The sequence below is a fragment of the Aulonocara sp. 'chitande type north' Nkhata Bay genome, linkage group LG9, assembly GCF_057382095.1.
Source record: "Aulonocara sp. 'chitande type north' Nkhata Bay isolate Kocher_YH1m ecotype deep benthic linkage group LG9, A_spYH_male_GT1.1, whole genome shotgun sequence".
Lineage (NCBI taxonomy): Eukaryota > Metazoa > Chordata > Actinopteri > Cichliformes > Cichlidae > Aulonocara > Aulonocara sp. 'chitande type north' Nkhata Bay.
The window spans coordinates 26060902-26080961 of NC_141352.1; the positions used below are offsets into that span (position 1 = coordinate 26060902).

The following is a 20060-nucleotide window of genomic DNA, read 5'->3' on the forward strand; positions in this document are numbered from 1 at the left end:
AGGGAACGCAAAAGAACTTAAAGAAGGCATTACAGCATTTTCAGTCCAATTATCTGAGCAATGGTCTTGAGGTTAATTTGAGTGATAGTCTTTCCAGGAAGTCTGCACTTCTGTTTTAGTGAGTGAAATTCTCAAATTTCATGTGAATTGCATTACGTGGATACAGACACCTGGATACAGTCTCCATATAAGCTAAGTGCTGACTGTCTCAATCCTGATTAACTCATGACAGCATCATCCTGTACTTTTAGGTTTTAGCCACAACCATCTCTAAGACTGTCTGTACAAGGGCTCAAAGGGACTCAAGAACTCCTTTTCCCATGGTGTTATAAGTGATCTAAGATTTATGCTGGAAGATGATGTGTGTTGCAATAAACATCTGAATTAAAATACAGAAACTGTGCATGCAGCAATAGCAGTACACAAGACTTTGGTTGACAGATACACTCCTGCACATCACTGTGTTTGTTCAGAATCAGAATTAATTAACTATACTGTCACTAATGCTGGAGGCATTATCATTTTGTCCTGAGGGAGAATACATGTAGCCATGCCCAACACAATATAGTTAGAGCTATTAAAGCAGCAAAAGGAGATGAGCCAAATCGTCTCGTCTGACATAGCATCAAATGAATTGAGCAATTTCTCATTATTTAGAACATTTTTAATGGTCTGTTCTTTCTTAGATGATTGCTGGTTTGGGCATTATGACTGTTACTTTGTCAACACTTTCAATGTTTCTAAAAAGTCAATATGGAAACTAACCTGAAAGGTCCTCTTAAAATAAGTCAGGTTTGTTGTAAAACTCAAATGAGCTCAACGGAAGTTGATGTCTTGTGACTAAAGAGCTCTTCATCCAAAGATAGGAGCCATTATTTTCATTTCCAGCTGAGTACATTTTTATTGTAGGAGCCACTAAATTAGCTTTGTGTGGTTCAAAGTTCATTTATGCAGTTAATTTTTATAAAACAAGACTATTAAGGATACCCCCACTTGACCTGCCTCGTCAGTGGTCCTGAAGGTTTAGGACTTCAAATTGCATACCACTACTTTCAGTAGTGAGAAAAAATTGAAGGAAAAGCAGCTAAATGTATCTTATTTTGCCTTTTCAAGCATACTTCAAATCAAATAGTTGTTCATTTTGTGACTGCTCAAAAGCTATGTCGATTTTTCCGTTTGTTTACTTCAAGGAACACTGACATAGTGTTGTGTTATGCACTCTCGGGGTTGACTCAAAACTCATAATGTCTGTGCATGCTCTGCCGATTCAAACATGACAGTTACAGAGGACTAGAACACATCAGGAATCTGTTTTTATTCGAGTTTGGACCTGGATCCATCCACAGCGTCTCTCTGTCATGTTTTGGTCACGCTTCAAGCTTTCCTGTCAGTGAACTCTCTCCTGTACCTCCCAACATTTTATTTATTTACTTTTCCTGCAAGCTCTGATGCCTTTCTCCTTGCTGTGCATTTTATACCTCATCTCTCTCCCCCACTCTTCTCGCTATTACTTTAGCACATAAGGCCTAGGTAATTAGTCCAATCATTATGATAATTACAGATCACAGAGGCCTGATTGGGAAGGTTAGACAAGGTTTTGTCCTGTGTCTGCACCCTGAATAAGTGATTACCATTATTCCCTCTGAGCACAGAAAGAGCAAAAAAAAAATTGACACAAATTCCCAGTGAGGTTTCTGTCCTTGCTCTTTTTGGCTTAATCATGTGTTCTTTGATTATTACTCTGCTTCACCCCAAGCAAGTTCCAGTTCAATACAAGAATACTGCATTCTCACAGTTAGCTTTGCTAGCAAGATTTTGCTCTCATTGATGCATAGTTTTCAATGTCATTCCCATAGGTATGTTGATCTATATGGAAATACTGGTTGAGTCATTAGTCATTGTAACAGTTATTTCGGCTGCTGCATGCTTCAAGATTCCTGTTTTGGCTCTTAGCTTGTGCTGTCGGACTAGTAGTGAACATTTGCTGTTACTGGACAGCTTGCTGAACTTACTTAATCTTGACAGTGGTGAAGATACAAACACTGACTGTCAATCTTGGACTTGGACTAAAGTTGACATGGTGATAAAACTTGATAAAACTTTTCCTAACATCACACTTGGAAAGGTTGAGTGAGTTTGAATATAAACTTTACACTTGAAAATGAGTTATTGGTTAAAGATACACTGTGACATTTGATGCTTCTCTGAGCAGCAGCTGTACTGATCCTTGTAGAAGAGATAACAGAACTGCATGGACATTTAGATGAGCCCTTTACCTTTTCCAAATCGCTTTGGCTACAGAGCTACAGAGAGTGAGTCATGCCGTAGCCCTTTCAGCAAAGCGATCCACTTCAGGTTAGGTTGCCCTCCGGGCTGGATTTCTGTAAATGCTTACAGTCACACACATAGATAAAGCTGTTAATGCTGTGATGGAATCATCCCCAGCTTTAGATTGCTTTATCTACACTGCCGAACCATTTGCATATAACACATAAACAGTTATTACTTAGCAATGCATGAGGATTTGTCTTTTCCTTTAATGTGCATTACACAGATTGAGGGCTCTGCTGTGTTCGCTTTACATTCCATTATTGCATGTGAGTGGTTGAACTCTATAGAGCAATTTTCCTTCAATTTTGTCACCGTATTGTAAATCGTACTCAGTCACATGCTGTATCGACCACAAAAATCAGCAGTGGGCTTTGTGCCACTCTTGTAAAATCTCCAATAGGATTTTCATTTCTGCTGAAAAAATAGATTGTTCCAGAGAGATGGCTCAGCGCTGAATTAGACAAAATAAATCACACTGTAGACTGTCAGCTCGCAGCCCACAGCATTATGCTCATCGCTGGATATCTGAAATAATCTCTCCACAACAAAACCAACTGAGCTCATGGCTGGGCATGTTTGTTGGTTCTGTTTGTTGAAAGAAAAAAAGCTTCCAGTCACCTTTGTCGCACCACAGATTCGCTGAAGTTGTGTCTACATTAGATGATCAGCTTTCATCTGTCACCCTACCGTTTCGCTGCTGCTTCTCTAATGCAGAAGCTCTGTTGCTGCTCAGATTCTATAAGCACTCCAAATGTCTGTGAATTTCTACTGTAAATAGTGAATCTTTGGCATAGGTGACTGGAGCTTGAAATGTCATTTATTCTTTCTTGATTTCAAGACATGTCTTACATGCATACATGAAAGCTATAACGGTTAACTCTTTATTGTGTTAGTTATTATTCTTCAATCTCAGCATTCATTTTATTGTCAACTACAGACCTTTAAAGTATCTTAAACCACCTTTGTGGTAGTTCCTGCAGAGTAGGCAGATCCAGAACTTCAATTTACCATGATGATTGGTGGTTAGTAGTCAATCCAGCAACCAAAAGTTAGTCATTTTCAATTTCTTAAATCTATATCCTCTATGTTTAATCTCACTAAATTAATACAAACTATAAGACCTGATAGACATAACATTAGCAGAGCATAAATGTTATGTGGGTAGTGTGGGAAGTTTAAAGCTTTAAGAACTTTTTTACTTGAATCTGCTTGAGGTGTTCTTCCTTGTGACCATCAATTGGCCATGCAGCTAACTAACTGGTTCCTTGTTTTAATGAATGTGGGTAATGGGAAGTGTGGTAAATAGCTCTGATTGCTCTTATCTGCAGGCTAATGATGTCTTGGGCTCTTTTCAATTAAGGTGGGAACGAGGTCACTAAAAGGTTTTTTTTTCATAGCTCAGCCATTCAGCTTCATTAAAGCCTTTCGCATGTATTCATTAAGGCTGCAGCCACAGGTGCCCAAAGCACATGCTCTGCTTCCCTCTTTTATCCTCTATAAACTAATTAAGAACTTATTAATCCTCCATCAGTAGCTTTGGGCTTTGGACCCTTCCTGCAGAGTCCCTTTTGGCTGTGGTTTTGGCACTGGTCTTTCTATGTGCTAGCCACACTATTCAGTACTGATGTGTGAAAACTTGGGCTTAAAAGTCATTCACCCATATGTTTTTTTTTTCTTTTCAGATGCTTTAATTTCTGAATTGCCTTAGTTTCTTTCTCCAACATGTATGAGTTCACACAAAATGTAACAGACAAAATGTGTCACACTTAAATAGTTCATATCATTAAAGAGATTTTTATACTAGGCAAAGATAACCCAAGGACATTTTTAAATTTACATTTTTTAAATGATCATTTCATTTATTTCAAGTAAGGGAAAAAACATGATCAAAGCCTACCTGGTCCAGTGTGAAAAAATCTTGCCAAAACTTAGCAACTGGTTGTGCCAACCTTGGCAGCAAGAACTGCAATCTAGAATTAATGTTAACTGGCAATGAGTCTTTCACATTACTATGGAGCATTTTCTTTCCCCAAATCTTCCTTATAGAATTAATTTTTAATTTGACCAAACTGAATGATTTTTGAGCATAATTGGCCTGTTTAAGGCCATGTCGAACCATCTAAATCAGAGTTAAGTACTTACTTTGACTAAGCCAATGAGCCACTCAGAGTTGGACTTGCTGGTGTGTTTTGGGACATTGTCCTGCTGCATAGTTTGAGCTTCAGGGCACGAGCTGATGGCCAGACATTCTTCTTCAGGATTTACTTGAGCAGAATTCATAGTTTGATATAATCAGGGTGTGAGGCAGCTCAGCAGTCCATTTCACCATACCACTACCATGACTGACTGTTGATATGTTCATCACATAAAATACTGTGTTAGCATTATGCCAGATGTAAACCTTCTAAAAATGTTTAACTCCTGTTTTGTCAGTCCACAGAAATTTTTTTCTCAAAAGTCTTATTGGTTAGCAGTGGTTTTTATCTTTTCATTGTTAAATCAGGAACACTCCGTTGAAATGAAGGAAATGAAGGCTTATAGTTCTTTAGATGCTCCTCTAGATTCTTTTGTCACCTAGTGGATGGGTCAGTCAATCTTAGGAAGGATCATCACTGTTTAAAGTTTTCTCCATTTGTGGTTAATGTCTCTCACCATGGTTTGCAGCAGTACCAAAGCCTTAGAAATCGGTTTGCAACCTTGTAGATGTCAATGACTTTGTTTCTTTAGATTGTAGCATGAAGTGTTGCTTTTCAGATCCTTAAGCCTGATTCATTTTGCCAGACAGATTCAATTTATTCATTCTTTATTTTACAGGTATGGCAGTTATCGGGCTCAGGAAACTGACCTCGGCTTTCTAAAAAATGTATATATATATTAATGGGGAAGGGGGAAAAATACAAAATTTAAAAAACAGGAGGTTGAGAGTATGTTATGCTAATTAGGCATGGATTTGTGTAGTTTATGCCATGTGGCACTTAATTCAAGGATGCTAGTCTGGGAAAAGCTGTACTGTTCAAAGATTGCTCCGGCAATGTATCAGAACAATGTAGTTTATTTTTAGTTAGTGATCCACTCATGATCTGCTGATCATGCCGAGAACGTGCTTCCTGAAACACATTCCTGGATCCTGATTCCTGGAATGTGTATTGGTGGTTAAAACGGTTGCATTTTCCCCACAGTGGGCTTTTATAGAGTAAGAATGAGTTTACAAAAAAAAATTGACCTTGAAGCACTGCACGAGAATATGTTAACCTCTTTATTAAAATTGAATAAATAAAGTTGAGCAGTATTCTCAGTCTCGTGCTTTCTTTTGTAGACACATGGGATGCAATCAAAGGTAGCAATACAAAGTGATAATTGCTATTTTTAACATGCCAGAAATAAATCCCTCTTTCACACAGCGTCATTCGGCCAGGCCTGCCAACTTCAATATTTAACAAGAAATAATCTCAAAATGCAACAGCACAATCTTCTGTCAGCCAACTAAATAAATAAATGAATAGTCAGATGCAGTATATTCCTACTGGTCAGACCAAAAAAGCAGTCTGCTTTGATGACAGACTTCGAGCTTCATTTTCTGCCTTTCTGAGGAGGGTTCATCTGCAGTCCACTGCCCCTCTTTTACCCACATCTCTGCAAATCTTCAGATGGGAAAAGAGGTGACCCTTGGTCCATTTATTGAGATGGACGGCAGACTCTTGGATTTGAGAGAAAAATGTGTGGAAAGAGTCAATAAATATCTGAAAATAACTGCCGTGTTTAACAGCATCACGGATCGAAAGTTCTACGTTCAGACAGCGAGTGATGGTCAGGCTAGGGTTGTTCTTTCTCACAGAGATGTGTGGCTGGTCCTCTTCTGTTTCTGTTATTATTATTTTTTTGCTGTATGTGGCTACCTGCTGCACATGACTATGTGTCAAATGAATTTCACATGGTTTGCTCATTATTGCATCTGGGCAAGGACACAAAGCCTAGAGCAGCTTTGCCTGTGTTATTTCCTTTTTATATCCTGCAGTGATACTTTATATGGAGCCATAGTAATTCCTTAGAATTTGGCTTTCACTCAGTTCAGTAGCATTAAAAATATCTTTGTTTCTGGATTTGTAGGTCAAACAAAACGGAGAAGGTGAAAAAAGGGAAAAATTACCTCAAGGTTCCTCATAACTCAGACTCCTTTTCCCAACCCCAAAGCTTCTCTCCGTGCTTTTGTCGAGCATGCAATTCGCCAACGTGTCATGGGCTCCATTTTTATCTGTCACATTCGTTTGCGCGTGATGGCCGCTGATGCTCGGCTCATTAAGAATTCTCCCCCCTCCTCTTCCTCCTGCTGCTGTTGCTGCTGCGGCTCTCCTTGAGATCCGAGAGGCTGCGACTCACTGACTCACATTCGTCCTTGACTAACACCCCTATCCTTTATTTCCGCGACTTTGCCTTTTATACTTCTCTGATTCCTTTCTTTCCTAGGTGCTTCTTATCTAGTGTTTCCTTCTTTCTCATACTGTTCTTTTTGATTTTTACTTTTGTTATGTTCCCAACCTGTGTTGATAAACTGTGCTCTGAATCCCTCCCAGAATAGTCTTTATCCTGACCATTTATTCTCTCTGTCTGTCTCTGTAGGAGCTGGTGGGCAGTAACCCTCCGCAGAGGAACTGGAAGGGAATAGCGATCGCCCTTCTTGTCATTCTGGTCATCTGTTCACTGATCGTCACCTCCGTCATCCTGTTGACACCAGGTACACGGCGCAGGATGGAAGGGGGAGGGACACCATACACTTCACATCCCTGTGTTTACAAGGCTATTATTATGCACCAACATGCTCATTAAGCTTTCACAATCAATCTCACCACGAACAATGCAAAGAATAAAGTGTGAGTGTCAGTATCTCAGTCCTTGTGTGCTCCAGGCTTTCATGCCGAGTTTGCAGTGTCACTCGCCCTTAGCATCCACATGGGCACTCTTGCTGTAAAGGCTACATTTAGTGAAGGTCAGGAAACCTAATTGAAGTCAGTTTACGCAACATTGCTTTCTTCCTAAACATAGTTGCCATATGTCTTTATAATGTTGCACACACACACACACACACACACACTTTGAATGCCGTTTTTTCCCCCTTGGTTATTTTAAGGCAGTTTCAATTTCGGGATGACCTTCAGGATTTCTGTTTGGAAATTTTGATTAAAGTTAAATCAATAGACCATCTGTTTATGGTCAGGCTCATAAAGCTGCTTGACATGCTTTTATGCACTGCCAGAGTCAAATCTGTCAATACAACTGGTAGTGTGTGTGAACTATAATTCAGCTCCAAAGACAGTAATCACTGTGCACTTGTTTGTGATTTTTCTGTCACAGGGAATTGTAGCTAATGTCCACAGCCCAGAGTGGGGTCAACCTTTACTAAAGAAATTCAGTGTTGTTTTTTTCTGTAGTGTTCTTAGAGATGTACACCGATGTAAGAGCAAAAATATCACCGGGGTAGACTGCGGCTCGACGGCAGGTGTCAAATCAGCATGACCTAAACCTCCTTGTCACCTCCTGGCTGCAGTCTCTTCCTGTCCTGGGGCATTTGTTGTGGATTTGGATTAAATTGAGCTGCTTTATGTGGCAGTACAAAACACGTCAGGCCAACAGGAGTCGGGCAGAAAGTGAACACCAGGCAGGTGGTGTCTCCAGCTTGTACTTTGTCCTAATCTGACCCTCCCTGTGTTGATTTTTGTGTGTTCAAGCAGAACTACTGCTCTGCTGCAAGGCTTGACACATGCAATCGTTTCTCCCTCGTTTTGGTCTCAAACAGACATTAAACTACTTAGGTAAGCAGATTTTAGAAACCTTTGGATATTAAAATATGTTGTGACCTCATGAAATCCAATTCTGCAAGTTTGTGCGTTCTAATTGGATGTCATGAGTCTGAGTTGAGCTTCAAAGACAGTTTATTTTGCTCTTTGAGATACTAGTATTCACCATGCGCAATTAATTGAATGGCTGGATTTTTCAAAGTCAAATATTTTATCTACTTGGAGAGTTAGAAAAAAGTTTGGAGATACTCTTTGAACTGGGATGTTTGTCAAAAAAAAAAGCAGCAAATTCCCTGAAAATAATTTTTTGTAAGGTTTGAGTGATTAGTCTTTCAAAGAGTAAGCACAGATGCAGTTTGTGTTAGGTACCTTAGTTGTGTTAGATGCTTTTGATACCATTTGTATGCCTGTAAATTCTGAAAAGCTTATGTGTGCTTAGTTTAAAGCCCCAAAGCTGAGTAAATGGCTAGACTGACTCAGAGTATAAGGACCTCTAAAGGTCTCTGTGAATTATGTTTACAAAATCAGAAATCTCAAAAGAGTAAGTTTTGCTTTTGGAAAAATCCAGGCAGTCTGCCAAAGGACCTATGGAGATTGCATTTAGCCAACAAATAGTCCGTAAAATTTTAACCTTGTACTAATGCTGTGTGTGTGTGTTCACTAGTTAAACTTCATTTCCAACTTCCACTCACCATCTTCATAACTCCATGTGCTCAGCTGTTTCCCAATATACACTGTCCTCTGGTGCTGTTTTGACCTAATTTGGGCAAAAGATCAATGACCTTGGTGTGGCATCCATTGCTGCCTCTCCACAATTCACAGGAATCAGAACAAACGTGCACACAATGATCCCCTAACGATCAATGTCTTATTTGTCATTTTACAGGCACTTTTCCAGTTTTATAGGAACTGCCACCCCGATTAGGGTAGCAGCCTTTACATTCTTGTTGTGCCGTGCAGCATCTCCACGAGGGCTGGGCATTTAAAAGCAAAGATACTGTTTGGCAATCACTATTTTACTACTCTTTAGCAGTTATCGTCACACAGTGGTGCTTGTCACATGAATTCTAAATATTGTTTAATTCCAACCCAAGTTAAAGTAGTAAAGAAATCACTCTCCTTTCATGTCAAATGGCATTCTGTTATAAAGCTTCTCACTTTTTTGGTAGTTAATTAAAGGATACGTGTAAACTGTGAATCTATTAATCTTATGGGTTTGTCTGGTGTCACATTTAAAATGGATGGGCCTTATCAAGCTGTGAGACTAGTTTTGTTTTGTTTGTTTTTGCACATGCAGATTGTGGCTAAGATAAACCTTGCTGTTAGGATCTATGCATTTGTAGAAACAGCTAGCATTAGCAAGTAAACAAGTGATTTATCACTTTTCACATATAACCTTTCTCTTACCTACCCATCTTGTACAATGAGATGTGGAGTTACATTGCAGTTTTAAAAAGATTCATCACATACAAAAAGAAAACCTTGATGATGAAGAGTGGCTATGAACTCCTGTCATTTTTAGTTAAAAAAAAAAAAAACAGGCAAGTTAAACAACATTTTTAGATTTAGCCTCTCCAAGAAATAGCTTATTTTGTCACTAACTTTAACCAACTGCTTTACTAATGCACCATCATTTTCCTTTATATTTTTAAGATCACCACATCCCACCCATTCTACCTATTTCACAAAATAGTTTGATGGTTTTCTTTTTTAAGAAAATCATAGATAGGTAGGTAGATACTTGATCCCACAGAGGAAATTATTTTGTTATAGCAGCAGGATAAAGATTAAAAACAGTACAATTTCCAGTAATTAAACAAACTAGTAAAAGTGCCACAGGTGCATAGTGATGGCCTTGTGCTGTAAAATTTTACATATAAAAAAAAAAAAAAAAGAAAAGAAAAATGAGGTTAAGTTAAAGATGAAAATAAAAATAAGACTGAAACTGAAATGGAGAGAGACTGAGACAGAGTAGTGCAAATGCATTAACAAATAAAGTGTATGCTATAAATCTAAGAAACAGCTGTACGAGGGTATAATACACACACATTTCTGTGTGGGAAATCTTATACCTGTCAGGTGTGTTCATCTGTCAGAGAAGGAAGAGTAACTGTACACTTTCAAAGAGAACGATAGGAATGACTTTCTGAAGCATTTTTTATGGCAGCAGGGTTGAATAAGTCTGAGGGAGAATGAACTCTGCTGCCTCACTAGTTTAAAATGGAGTGGGTGACATGGGTCATCCATGATGGAGAGCAGTTTGTTCAGTGACCCCATGTCCCTCACGGACTCAAACGCCTTCAGACTCTGGCCAATGATGCTTCAAGCCCCGTGAATCGGTTGGTTGATCTTGACCCCACCAACAAACCGATAAGAGCAAAGAGCAGATGAAAGTCATACTTTCACTATTCCTAAATACTCTTATACACCATAATATACCACCATCCAAGCATATATAAGTGCTTCTGCTGGTCGTGAATCATCACGATTGCCAAGATATCTGCTAATAATCAGGAATATTAGTCCTAATTATTATGGGGTTCTTGCCCCAACCCGTCGTGGCAGATAGCTGCCCGTCCCTGAGCCTGGTCCTGTTGGAGGTTTCTTCCTCTTAAAAGGGAATTTTTCCTTCCCACTGTCACCAAAGTGCTTGCTCGTAGGGGGTCATATGATTGTTGGGTTTTTCTCTCAATGTATTATTGTAGGGTCTACCTTACAATATAAATTAAATAATGCTGAAAAGTCAACATTGAACTCTTTCAAGCTCTTTTTTTTAATATTTTTTAAATTTCTGCACAGCTTTGCACAACATGTCAAGCTTGCTAACCAACCCCCCTCAATCAGTCCGACTCGGCCCCCTACCATACCCCCTGTATACATATGACTGTACACCAACCCACTCAACCAAGTGTGCCGATGACACCACAGTGGTTGGGCTCATCTCTGGAGATAACGCAGCATACAGAGCAGAGGTAGAGATTGTGTCCCGCTGGTGCTGAGAAAACAACCTGAAGCTGAATGTACTTAAAAGAAAAGAACTACATGTACTCATTATAATCAGAGAACAGGTGGAATCTATCTCCACCCTCAGGTTTCTGGGCACCCATATCTTTGCTGATCTTACCTGGACCCACAACACAAATGTTAAGAAGGCCCATCAGTAGTTGTACTTCCTCTGTGTCCTTGGGAACAATAACCTGGACCAGAAGCTGCTGCTGGACTTCTACCAATTCTCAGTGGGGAGCGTGCTCTCCTACTGCCTGGGTGTTTGGTACACAGAGGGTAATTAGCAATACCCCCATAAAATCATTGGCTGCCCTCTGCTACCCCTGGAGGCCATCGCCAGATCCTCCTGTCTCAGGAAAACCAGGGCCATCACAGGTGACCCCTTGCACCCTGCCCACCACCTGTTTGACCTGCTGCCCTCTGGTTGATGACTCAGGTTAATCAGGTCCCAGACCTCCAGGCTCACAAATAGCTTTCCCCCCCTATTTTACACACTGCTGATGATGATCTCCAAAGGTGCACTGGTATTCCATTATAGATGGCACTGCGGTCTATTCAGGCTTCTGTCTGTAGAGAAATTGTTCTCTCCATCTTAAGATAAATCCCTTCCTCCATGACTGAAAACAAAATTGTTGGCATTGTAAGAAAGCCTTGATTCTCAGTTACAAAGATAAAAACTACCAGTTTAAATCCTGCTCCATCTGTTTCAGTAGGAAGAATTTACACTGGAAAAATGAAATCCTATCAAGGCAGTTGTCTCTCATTTAAACATAAAAAGCTCCCTTTTTGTAAATGAAAAAGAAACTTGCTACACTCGCGAAGGGGGGAAAAAAATAACACCACATAGACAATGATGGATGTTGAAAATAAAGACAGATTACATTACCAGAATCCGGACTAAGCAACAGCATTTCAAACAATGAATTTTGCTAATTCTTTTAAGAAAATAAGACTTTAACAGATTAATTAAAGATTAGAACATTTAGTAAAAAGATGTTTTGATGTGGTTTAAATAAACCCACGGGTTCAAGATTCATCACTGACATTCTTTTAGCGCTCTTAAAATGCTTTAGGGACGATTGTCCTGTTAAAATACTAAATACAGTCTTCATTCAGAACAATTTGTTTTGGATTTTGGGAGCAATCATACCCCGCTGAGTTGTAAACTGTAGCATGGCAGGTCTGGAGTTATGAGATAGCATTTTGTTTCCTCTCACTTAGGAGGGTTGGTTGATGGATGTTTCCCTTTCAGACAGGGCAACCAGTTTCTAACTGCACCTGACAACCACTTGAGTCACACAGACACACACATGCACAAACATTCAGCACACGCACAGAGTTTTGGAATTCTTCTGTTTCCTCTTCTGACAAGCTTCATCTCCTTTAACTGATGGCTTCGTATTACTAAGAGGCTGCTCTGTTTCCTACGTCAGTACAACTAGGTCAGATGTTCACTATTGGCATCTGGGTATTCTACAGACTGAGGGATGTCTGGCTGACTGACAGCTGTGACAGCTAGCTGAAACTGTGGGAGGATCACATGCAACATTAATTTGGTGCAGCTGAAAGCGAGCAGTCACACAGATTATTGCATGAAACCAAGTCTCAAATTATACCCTAACAGGAAACAACAAGGGTTGATGCTTCAGTGGCATTCAGTAATATTTTGCTCACATACTGTATTTGATCAAGAGTTAATGATTTTATATGACTGTGATAAAATCAAATACAGACTTCATACTGTTTCTGTCATTTATACATTATTCTAACATAATATAGATACCTAAAAATCTCAGCAATTGTATTAAATGGTAAATGGCCTGTATTTATATAGCGCTTTACTAGTCCCTAAGGACCCCAAAGCGCTTTACATATCCAGTCATCCACCCATTCACACACACATTCACACACTTTGGTGCTGTATCAACTAACCGAACTGAGAATGATACTTAAATTTGTTCAATTCTGCTACTACTGTAAGACCAAAAAAGTTAAAACCAGAAATGACTAAAGTACATCTTGACCCCGGAATTTTGGATAAATGACTCAGATTCGTATAAAAATGTATTTTTTTAGTTTAATTTAGCTTCGTTATTGTTTCTTTGTTATATCACAACATGATAGAACATCTGGAGCTGGTCTTGCTTGTTGTGCTCTTTATAGATTCAGTATAGATTTTTGTGAATCAAGGTGAAATAACACTGCTGTGATTCTAATGTAATCCTTCTTCTCTATATAGACCTTCTTCTGAATTCTAAATTGTTAGATAATGAAAAACGGTGCAATATTATTATACCATAAGATAAATAGATGCAAAGATGGGTGTACTATGAATAAATAGCTTGTAAATTGTAGACATTTAGATATGAAATTGTTATATCATACACTAAAATCCATGAGAAAAAGGAAATTTTGTCTGAGAACCAGACAGCTTCTAAAAAATTGTTAACTAATCTAAATCGCTGGTGAGAGACTTTATTCGTTTGCCTGTTACACCTTAATGAAAGATTTTGCCTTCATCAACCAAACAATATCCAGTCTTACAAAAAGCATAACGCCCAATGCTGTTTCTAATTTGTATTCATGTACAACTTTTTTCCCACAGGTCAATAAAATGAAAATGAAAAATTTATCACATTGTGGTGATTAATATTCTGCCTCAAATCCATCTGCCATCTCCTTTTAGCACATGTTAATAGCTGTGTTTTACAAGGTAATTAGCAACAGGTTCTACATAAGCATGCAGTAAATCCAAGTTTGGATACAGGCAATCATCAACCGGCTGCCCTCAAACCCAGTCATGAAAGCTCCTCTTCACTGGCAAGCTATCCTGCTATGAATTCAGGACTGACATAAAAGTGATCAGTCCCGATCCTGCAGATGGTAGCTTTGCACCATTAGCTCCTCAGCCAAGCACATCCTCCAAATGTCTGAGCCTGATGTACTCTGGTATGAACAAGATTACCACTGTAGCAACACATCATCAGTTAAGGTAAAACTAACCTGTCTGACAATGGTGCAATGGTGGTGTGTAAACACTGTAAAAGTAAAAGACTGCATGGTTGGCTCCAGTGTCATAGATGAATATGACAGGTAAGGTCATCAGGGAGTAAACAAGTTCATGTTTAAACTTCTCAAAATCAAGTTAATGATTAGATTATTTATTTTACTGTGAACATCTACCCAGTGCAGCTGAAAAATACACTGTGGAAGCAATACACCTTAATGAAACTTCAGGCTGTACAACCAAAACAGTGAGCTGAACAATACTTTGTAATGCTGCATACCTGTATTTGGCTGATAATGTTCATTGTATTCATTGTGTTTTGCACGTACTAATTTGGATGATTAAGAATAATCATTAAAACCTTTTATCCATGTTTATGAAATGAGGGTGTGATGTTTATGCTCTCTAACTTTGTTGTCTACAGTAAAGACTTGTTTCAGTCAACTCAATCAAATGTGCCACTTAAATGTTAGCTCCCTCTGACACTCTATTGTACCGAGAAGAGGTTGTATAACATTAGCATATAAACTGTTCATTTAAGCTGACCCTGATGTGGCTGCTTTTATCAACAAATTTCCACCAACAATCACAGCGCGCTGTGAGAGTGAGATAAAGACATACTTACTAGAGAAAATGGATTTGCCTCTAAGGGACTGTCATTTATATAAAAATGTAAATTTAAATGTAAACTTTCACATGTACGCCTCCATCTTTGCAGTGACTGCCTGTGTGCGCATGGCGTAAATCTAGCAGTCAGGCCTCATTATAAATTCCATATTTATCCCCTCTTAACTTAACCATCTGACAGGAGGCTTCAACTTATGTGCATTATTATGTTTTCCTGCTGCATATTCAGAGTCTGGTGACTCTGATGATAAAATATAAAACTCGACTGAAGCATCAAGCAGATGCCTTCAAAGGTGTTTTTGTCCCCCATGATGAAATCAGGGCGGAACTGAGGATCAGTCGCAGTCTGTCCATCTGTTCAGCACAATATGGCACACAGGCACAAACACACATACACACAGCTGATGTACAAGTTTGGTGGATGATGCAAGTCATTGTGGTGTTCTTGCAATATAAAACCTCTGACTGGTGAAAACTGGGAAGTCAGGTTTTGTTTACTTGCTGGAATTTGCTAACAACACATGGAAACTCTCTTTGCACACCCATGAGTCTCATACCCTGCTGATTAAATATTGGTTTGCAGTGCAATGCAGGCCTTACGAGTTATGCCATAAAGTAAGGTAACAATTCACAATTACCACTGAGATTAGACTCTAAAAGGGAAAATAGAATAGAATAGAATAGAATTCAACTTTATTGTCATTGCACATGTCACAGGTACAGGGCAACGAAATGCAGTTTGCATCCATCCAGAAGTGCTTTAGCCATGATATAGATATATTACAATATATATTAGCAATAATATAGATATGTAAGTATATTACAGAAATGGGTCTATTATGGTATGTTATAATGTACACGGTATGAAGTATGTTATGAATATTCTATAACTATAAGTATGTACAGGCTGTAGTGAGTACAAGCTATGTACAGGCTATGAACAGGATATAAATATGAAATAAAAAAAAACTATACAGAAATCTGAGATATACAGCTATACAGAAATGTGAACTATGCAGGTTATAAACAGTTGTAGGATTAAAAATTATCGTATGTACAGAATGATTATTTACACAGAGCTATACAGTAGTGCAGTTAAGATAAGTGAGATATGTGGATAATTTCTACAGAGGCTATATAAAGTGCTAGTGGTTGTGAGTGGTGGTTCAGTCCATGTTATTATTGTGTGTTTGAGGGTACAGTTGTCCATTGTGTGTGTGTGTGTGTGTGTGTGTGTGTGTGTGTGTGTGTGTGTGTGTGTGTGTGTGTGTGTGTGTGTTCAGTCCATGAGTTTAATGTGGGTCAGATGTCAGGAGGCAGAGTTCAGGAGTCTGACAGCTGTGGGGAAGAAGCTGTTCCGGTACCTGTTGGTCTTAGTCCGGAGGGTTCTGTAGCGCCTCCCAGAGGGCAGGAGGGTGAAGAGTCCATGTGATGGGTGACTGGGGTCTTTGATGATTTTCCCAGCCCTTTTCAGACACCGCTTCCTGTAGATGTCCTTTATGGCAGGAAGTGGTGCTCCGGCGATGCGCTGGGCAGTTTTCACGACCCTCTGCAACGCCTTCCGGTCCGAGGCAGAGCAGTTCCCGTACCAGACTGTTATACAGTTGGTCAGGATGCTCTTGATGGTGCAGCGATAGAAGTTCACCAGGATGTCTGAGGACAGGTGGTTCTTCCTCAGAGTCCTCAAGAAGAAGAGGCGCTGGTGAGCCTTCTTGACCAGCTTGGAGCAGTTGAGATCCTCGGAGATGTGGACTCCCAGGAACTTGAAGCTGCTCACACGCTCCACAGCCGTCCCCTTAATGTGGATGGGTGGATGTGGGTCAGCATTCCTCCTGTAGTCCACGATGAGCTCCTTGGTCTTCTCGGTGTTAAGCAGCAGGTTGTTTGTGTCGCACCACTCAGCCAGACGATCCACCTCCTCCCTGTAGGCGGCCTCATCAGTGACAACGATGAAGCCAATCACCGTGGTGTCATCTGCAAACTTAATGATGGTGTTGGAACCATCAGCAGGTCTGCAGTCGTGGGTGAAGAGGGAGTAGAGGAAAGGGCTCATCACACAGCCTTGTGGTACATCGTGATGGTAGATGAGCAGCGGTTATCCAGCCGGACATGTTGGGGGTGGTTGGTCAGGAAGTCCAGTAACCATTTGCACATGAGGGAACTGATGCCCAGGTCTGTCAGTTTCCTGATGAGTTGTGAGGGGTGGATTGTATTGAATGCTGAACTGAAGTCTATAAACAGCATTCTGCCGTATGTGTTGTTGTTGTCCAGGTGCGAGAGGACAGAGTGCAGTGCGATGGAGACTCTGTGCTCCTGTTCTGGCGGTATGCGAATTGGTGGGGGCCCAGGGTGGGGGGGAGACAGGATTTGAAGTGTGCTAGGACTAGCTGCTCTAAGCACTTAGTGATGATGGGGGTGAGTGCTACTGGGCGGTAGTCATTGAGGCTAGATGGGTTGGAGTTTTTGGGTATCGGGACGATGGAGGTGGATTTGAAGCAGGCCGGTACCACAGCGTGGGCCAAGGACAGATTGAATATGTCTGTGAGCACTCCTGTAAGCTCCCCAGAACACGCTCTGAGAACACGCCCGGGGATGCCATCAGGACCTGCAGCCTTGTGGACATTGATCCTGCTCAGCACCGCTCCTACATCGGTGGGGGAGAGAGTCAGAGGTTGGTGGTCTGGCGTTATGTCTGTTTTGATTGTGGTTGTGGGGTTCCCTCGCTCAAAACGAGCATAAAAGTTGTTGAGCTCGTTGAGGAAGGAGACATCAGAGGATGTGGGGGAGGGTTTGGTGGTCCTGTAGTCTGTAATGGTCTGGAGTCCTTGCCACATGCGTCGGGGGTTGGAGTGTTCTTCTACCTTCTTTTTATAAAAGAAGCTGCATAGAGACAATTCTAGGTACACTGCAGAGAACCTTGGACTGTTATATGTTCTATTTAAGCAAAACCAGGACAAAGTCTTGACTTTCTTCTGAGTTTAAAAAAGAATCAGAAATAAGAAATGTATATACTGTAGTTCATACGTTTTCTGAAAATAACACATATTTTTGCCTCTGAAAACCACAGTGAATATTAAATCAAGCAGTCAAAATGTGATTCAAGTGCAAATCTTTTATTTTATTATTGCATTATTATAGTTAACTTGAATTAACTAGGCTTTGGGTCATTATATATTTGCTCTCTGATCCACTTTCCAGTTTGTTTTGCAGCATTTGTTTAAATGTGAGCAAAATGTACCCCTGTACACTTTAGAATTCATCCTGCTACTTCTATCAGTAGTCACACCATACATAAACACTAAAATGACCTACCTCCACTGGCAGGCATTACAGATGATGCAGTGTGCTTTGGAACTCTTTTGGGTTTGCACCTTTTAGGCATTTGACAGTGATATGTCTACCTTGTCAAGTGTGTTCGTGACATGGTTAAATGTTGTCAAGAGTGTTTTTTTTTAACCAAGGAAACAATTCTGCGCTCATTCACTTTAGTGGTATTTCTGGGCTTTTGATGTTGCTGACCTGGCCTGTGCATTTGCTTTTTTATTTCTGAATGTATCAGAATGTTGTTTTAGCCACTCCTGATCGGTGTTGGTCAAGTTACTTGAAAAAAAGGTAATCAGTAACTAATTACTTTTTTTGGAAAGTAATCAGTAATCAGTAACTAATTACTGATTACTTTCCAAAAAAAGTAATCCCGTTACTGTACTGATTACTTATTTTCAAAAGTAATTAGTTACTTAGTTACTTTCTAAAACATGATTTACACCCTAAACAGGAAATAAAGCAATCGATCTTTCAGCCCAATTTTACTTTTTCTGCATAATCCATCATATAAAATGTAATCAAATGAAAAAGTCTCTTTTTAAAACTTGTTTTATTAGTTTTAATCTTTTAACTTTATGCGTCAAGCAAACATTCTCTGACTGGCAGAAATTTGTTTAACATTTAAACCTATTTTCTGCATATTCCAGCATATAGAATAAAATAATTTTTTCTGTTTACACTCACTTTTTCAAATAGATGCAGGTGCACGTGTGTCGCAGCCGTCGGTGGAAGGATCCAGCAGTTTCTCTGAATTTCACATTCCAGTGGCAGCGTACTCGGTGCTTGCTCAGAAGTTTAGGGGTTTTTTCGCTGTAAAAAGAGGGTTTTTTCCCCACGCAGTGAACAGCGGACGCTAATGTTTTTGTCACTTTTTACAGAGTCAAATTCAAAGTAAGGTCAGTGCGTCCACGCTTTAAAGGCTGCACTGTCATATGCTCTGCCGCACTCGATTTGATTTTTTTTTTATTATCCATTTTTGGTCTGCACACAAGCTGTTGCCACAAACTTCGCACTCGCTTATGTCATTGTCATGAGACACTCTCTCAAAAAAATCCCGGTTTTAGTAACGCAGTGTGCTTACGAGAAAGTAACAGTCATCTAATTACCTTAATTGCAATAGTAATCCCTGACTTTACTCATTACTTGAAAAAGTAATCGGATTACAGTAATGCATTACCGCCCATCTCTGCTCCTGATGTTCTTGTTGTCTCACTGATTGCTTTATTTTGAGGGTTTTTTTAAAGTCTAATAGTCCCCTCCTTCACTTCCGTCAGTATCTCTTTGGACCTCATATTTAGAATTGTAGTGTAATACCAAAAGCAAGTTCAGCACTTAAAAAAAAAAAGATTTTTATCTGGTTAATTTGTAATGGAATAATGAGACCATGAAACTGAAGTCAACTGCTACACACAATACCTTCCTATGCAGATTATTTACCATGTAGCGCTGTCATGCCATCTCTGCTTAGAGGCTTAAATATCGATTGTGTTGCTTTGTAAACCAGAAATGAACACACCGTGATGAGGTACAGCAGGGGTTCCACTGGAAACTAAAATTACCTGCATATATCATGTAAAATTTGTGGATTTACTACTTTTTAAGGTTTTATTTCAGAACATTACAGTTGCCTCTTTTGTGCTTTTTCTTTTCTTATTCTGCTCTGTCTGTCTATTTTCTCCTTCTTATCTGGCTCAAGATCAGAATGGCAGCACTAAAAGCAGATACAGCCAGACTTCCCTCTCTCAGTCCACCTCCTCCAATTCTTCTGTGGTGAGACCGAGAGACATAATCTCTCTAGTGTGTCCTGATTCCGCCCCAGTGCCTCCTCCCAGTGGGACGTGCCCGAAACATCTCACCTCCAGGTGTCCAAGAGGCATCCTAATCAGATGCCTGAACCACCTCAGTTGGCTCCCTTTGATGTGGAGGAGTAGCGGCTCAACTCTGAGCACCTCCCAAATGACCGAGCTCTATCT

General features: G+C 39.9%; 1 protein-coding gene across 5 annotated transcripts in view; it reads left to right on the forward strand.

Annotated features, from left to right (window-relative positions):
* Positions 1-20060, forward strand: part of LOC147322253 (A-type potassium channel modulatory protein DPP6-like) — a 270187-nt gene that overhangs the window by 186003 nt on the left and 64124 nt on the right. For all 5 annotated transcript variants that reach the window (XM_086306731.1, XM_086306732.1, XM_086306733.1 and 2 more), the window contains one exon: positions 6949-7063. In XM_086306731.1, coding sequence (XP_086162857.1) covers positions 6949-7063 — 115 coding nt within the window. The remainder of the gene's footprint in view (positions 1-6948; positions 7064-20060) is intronic.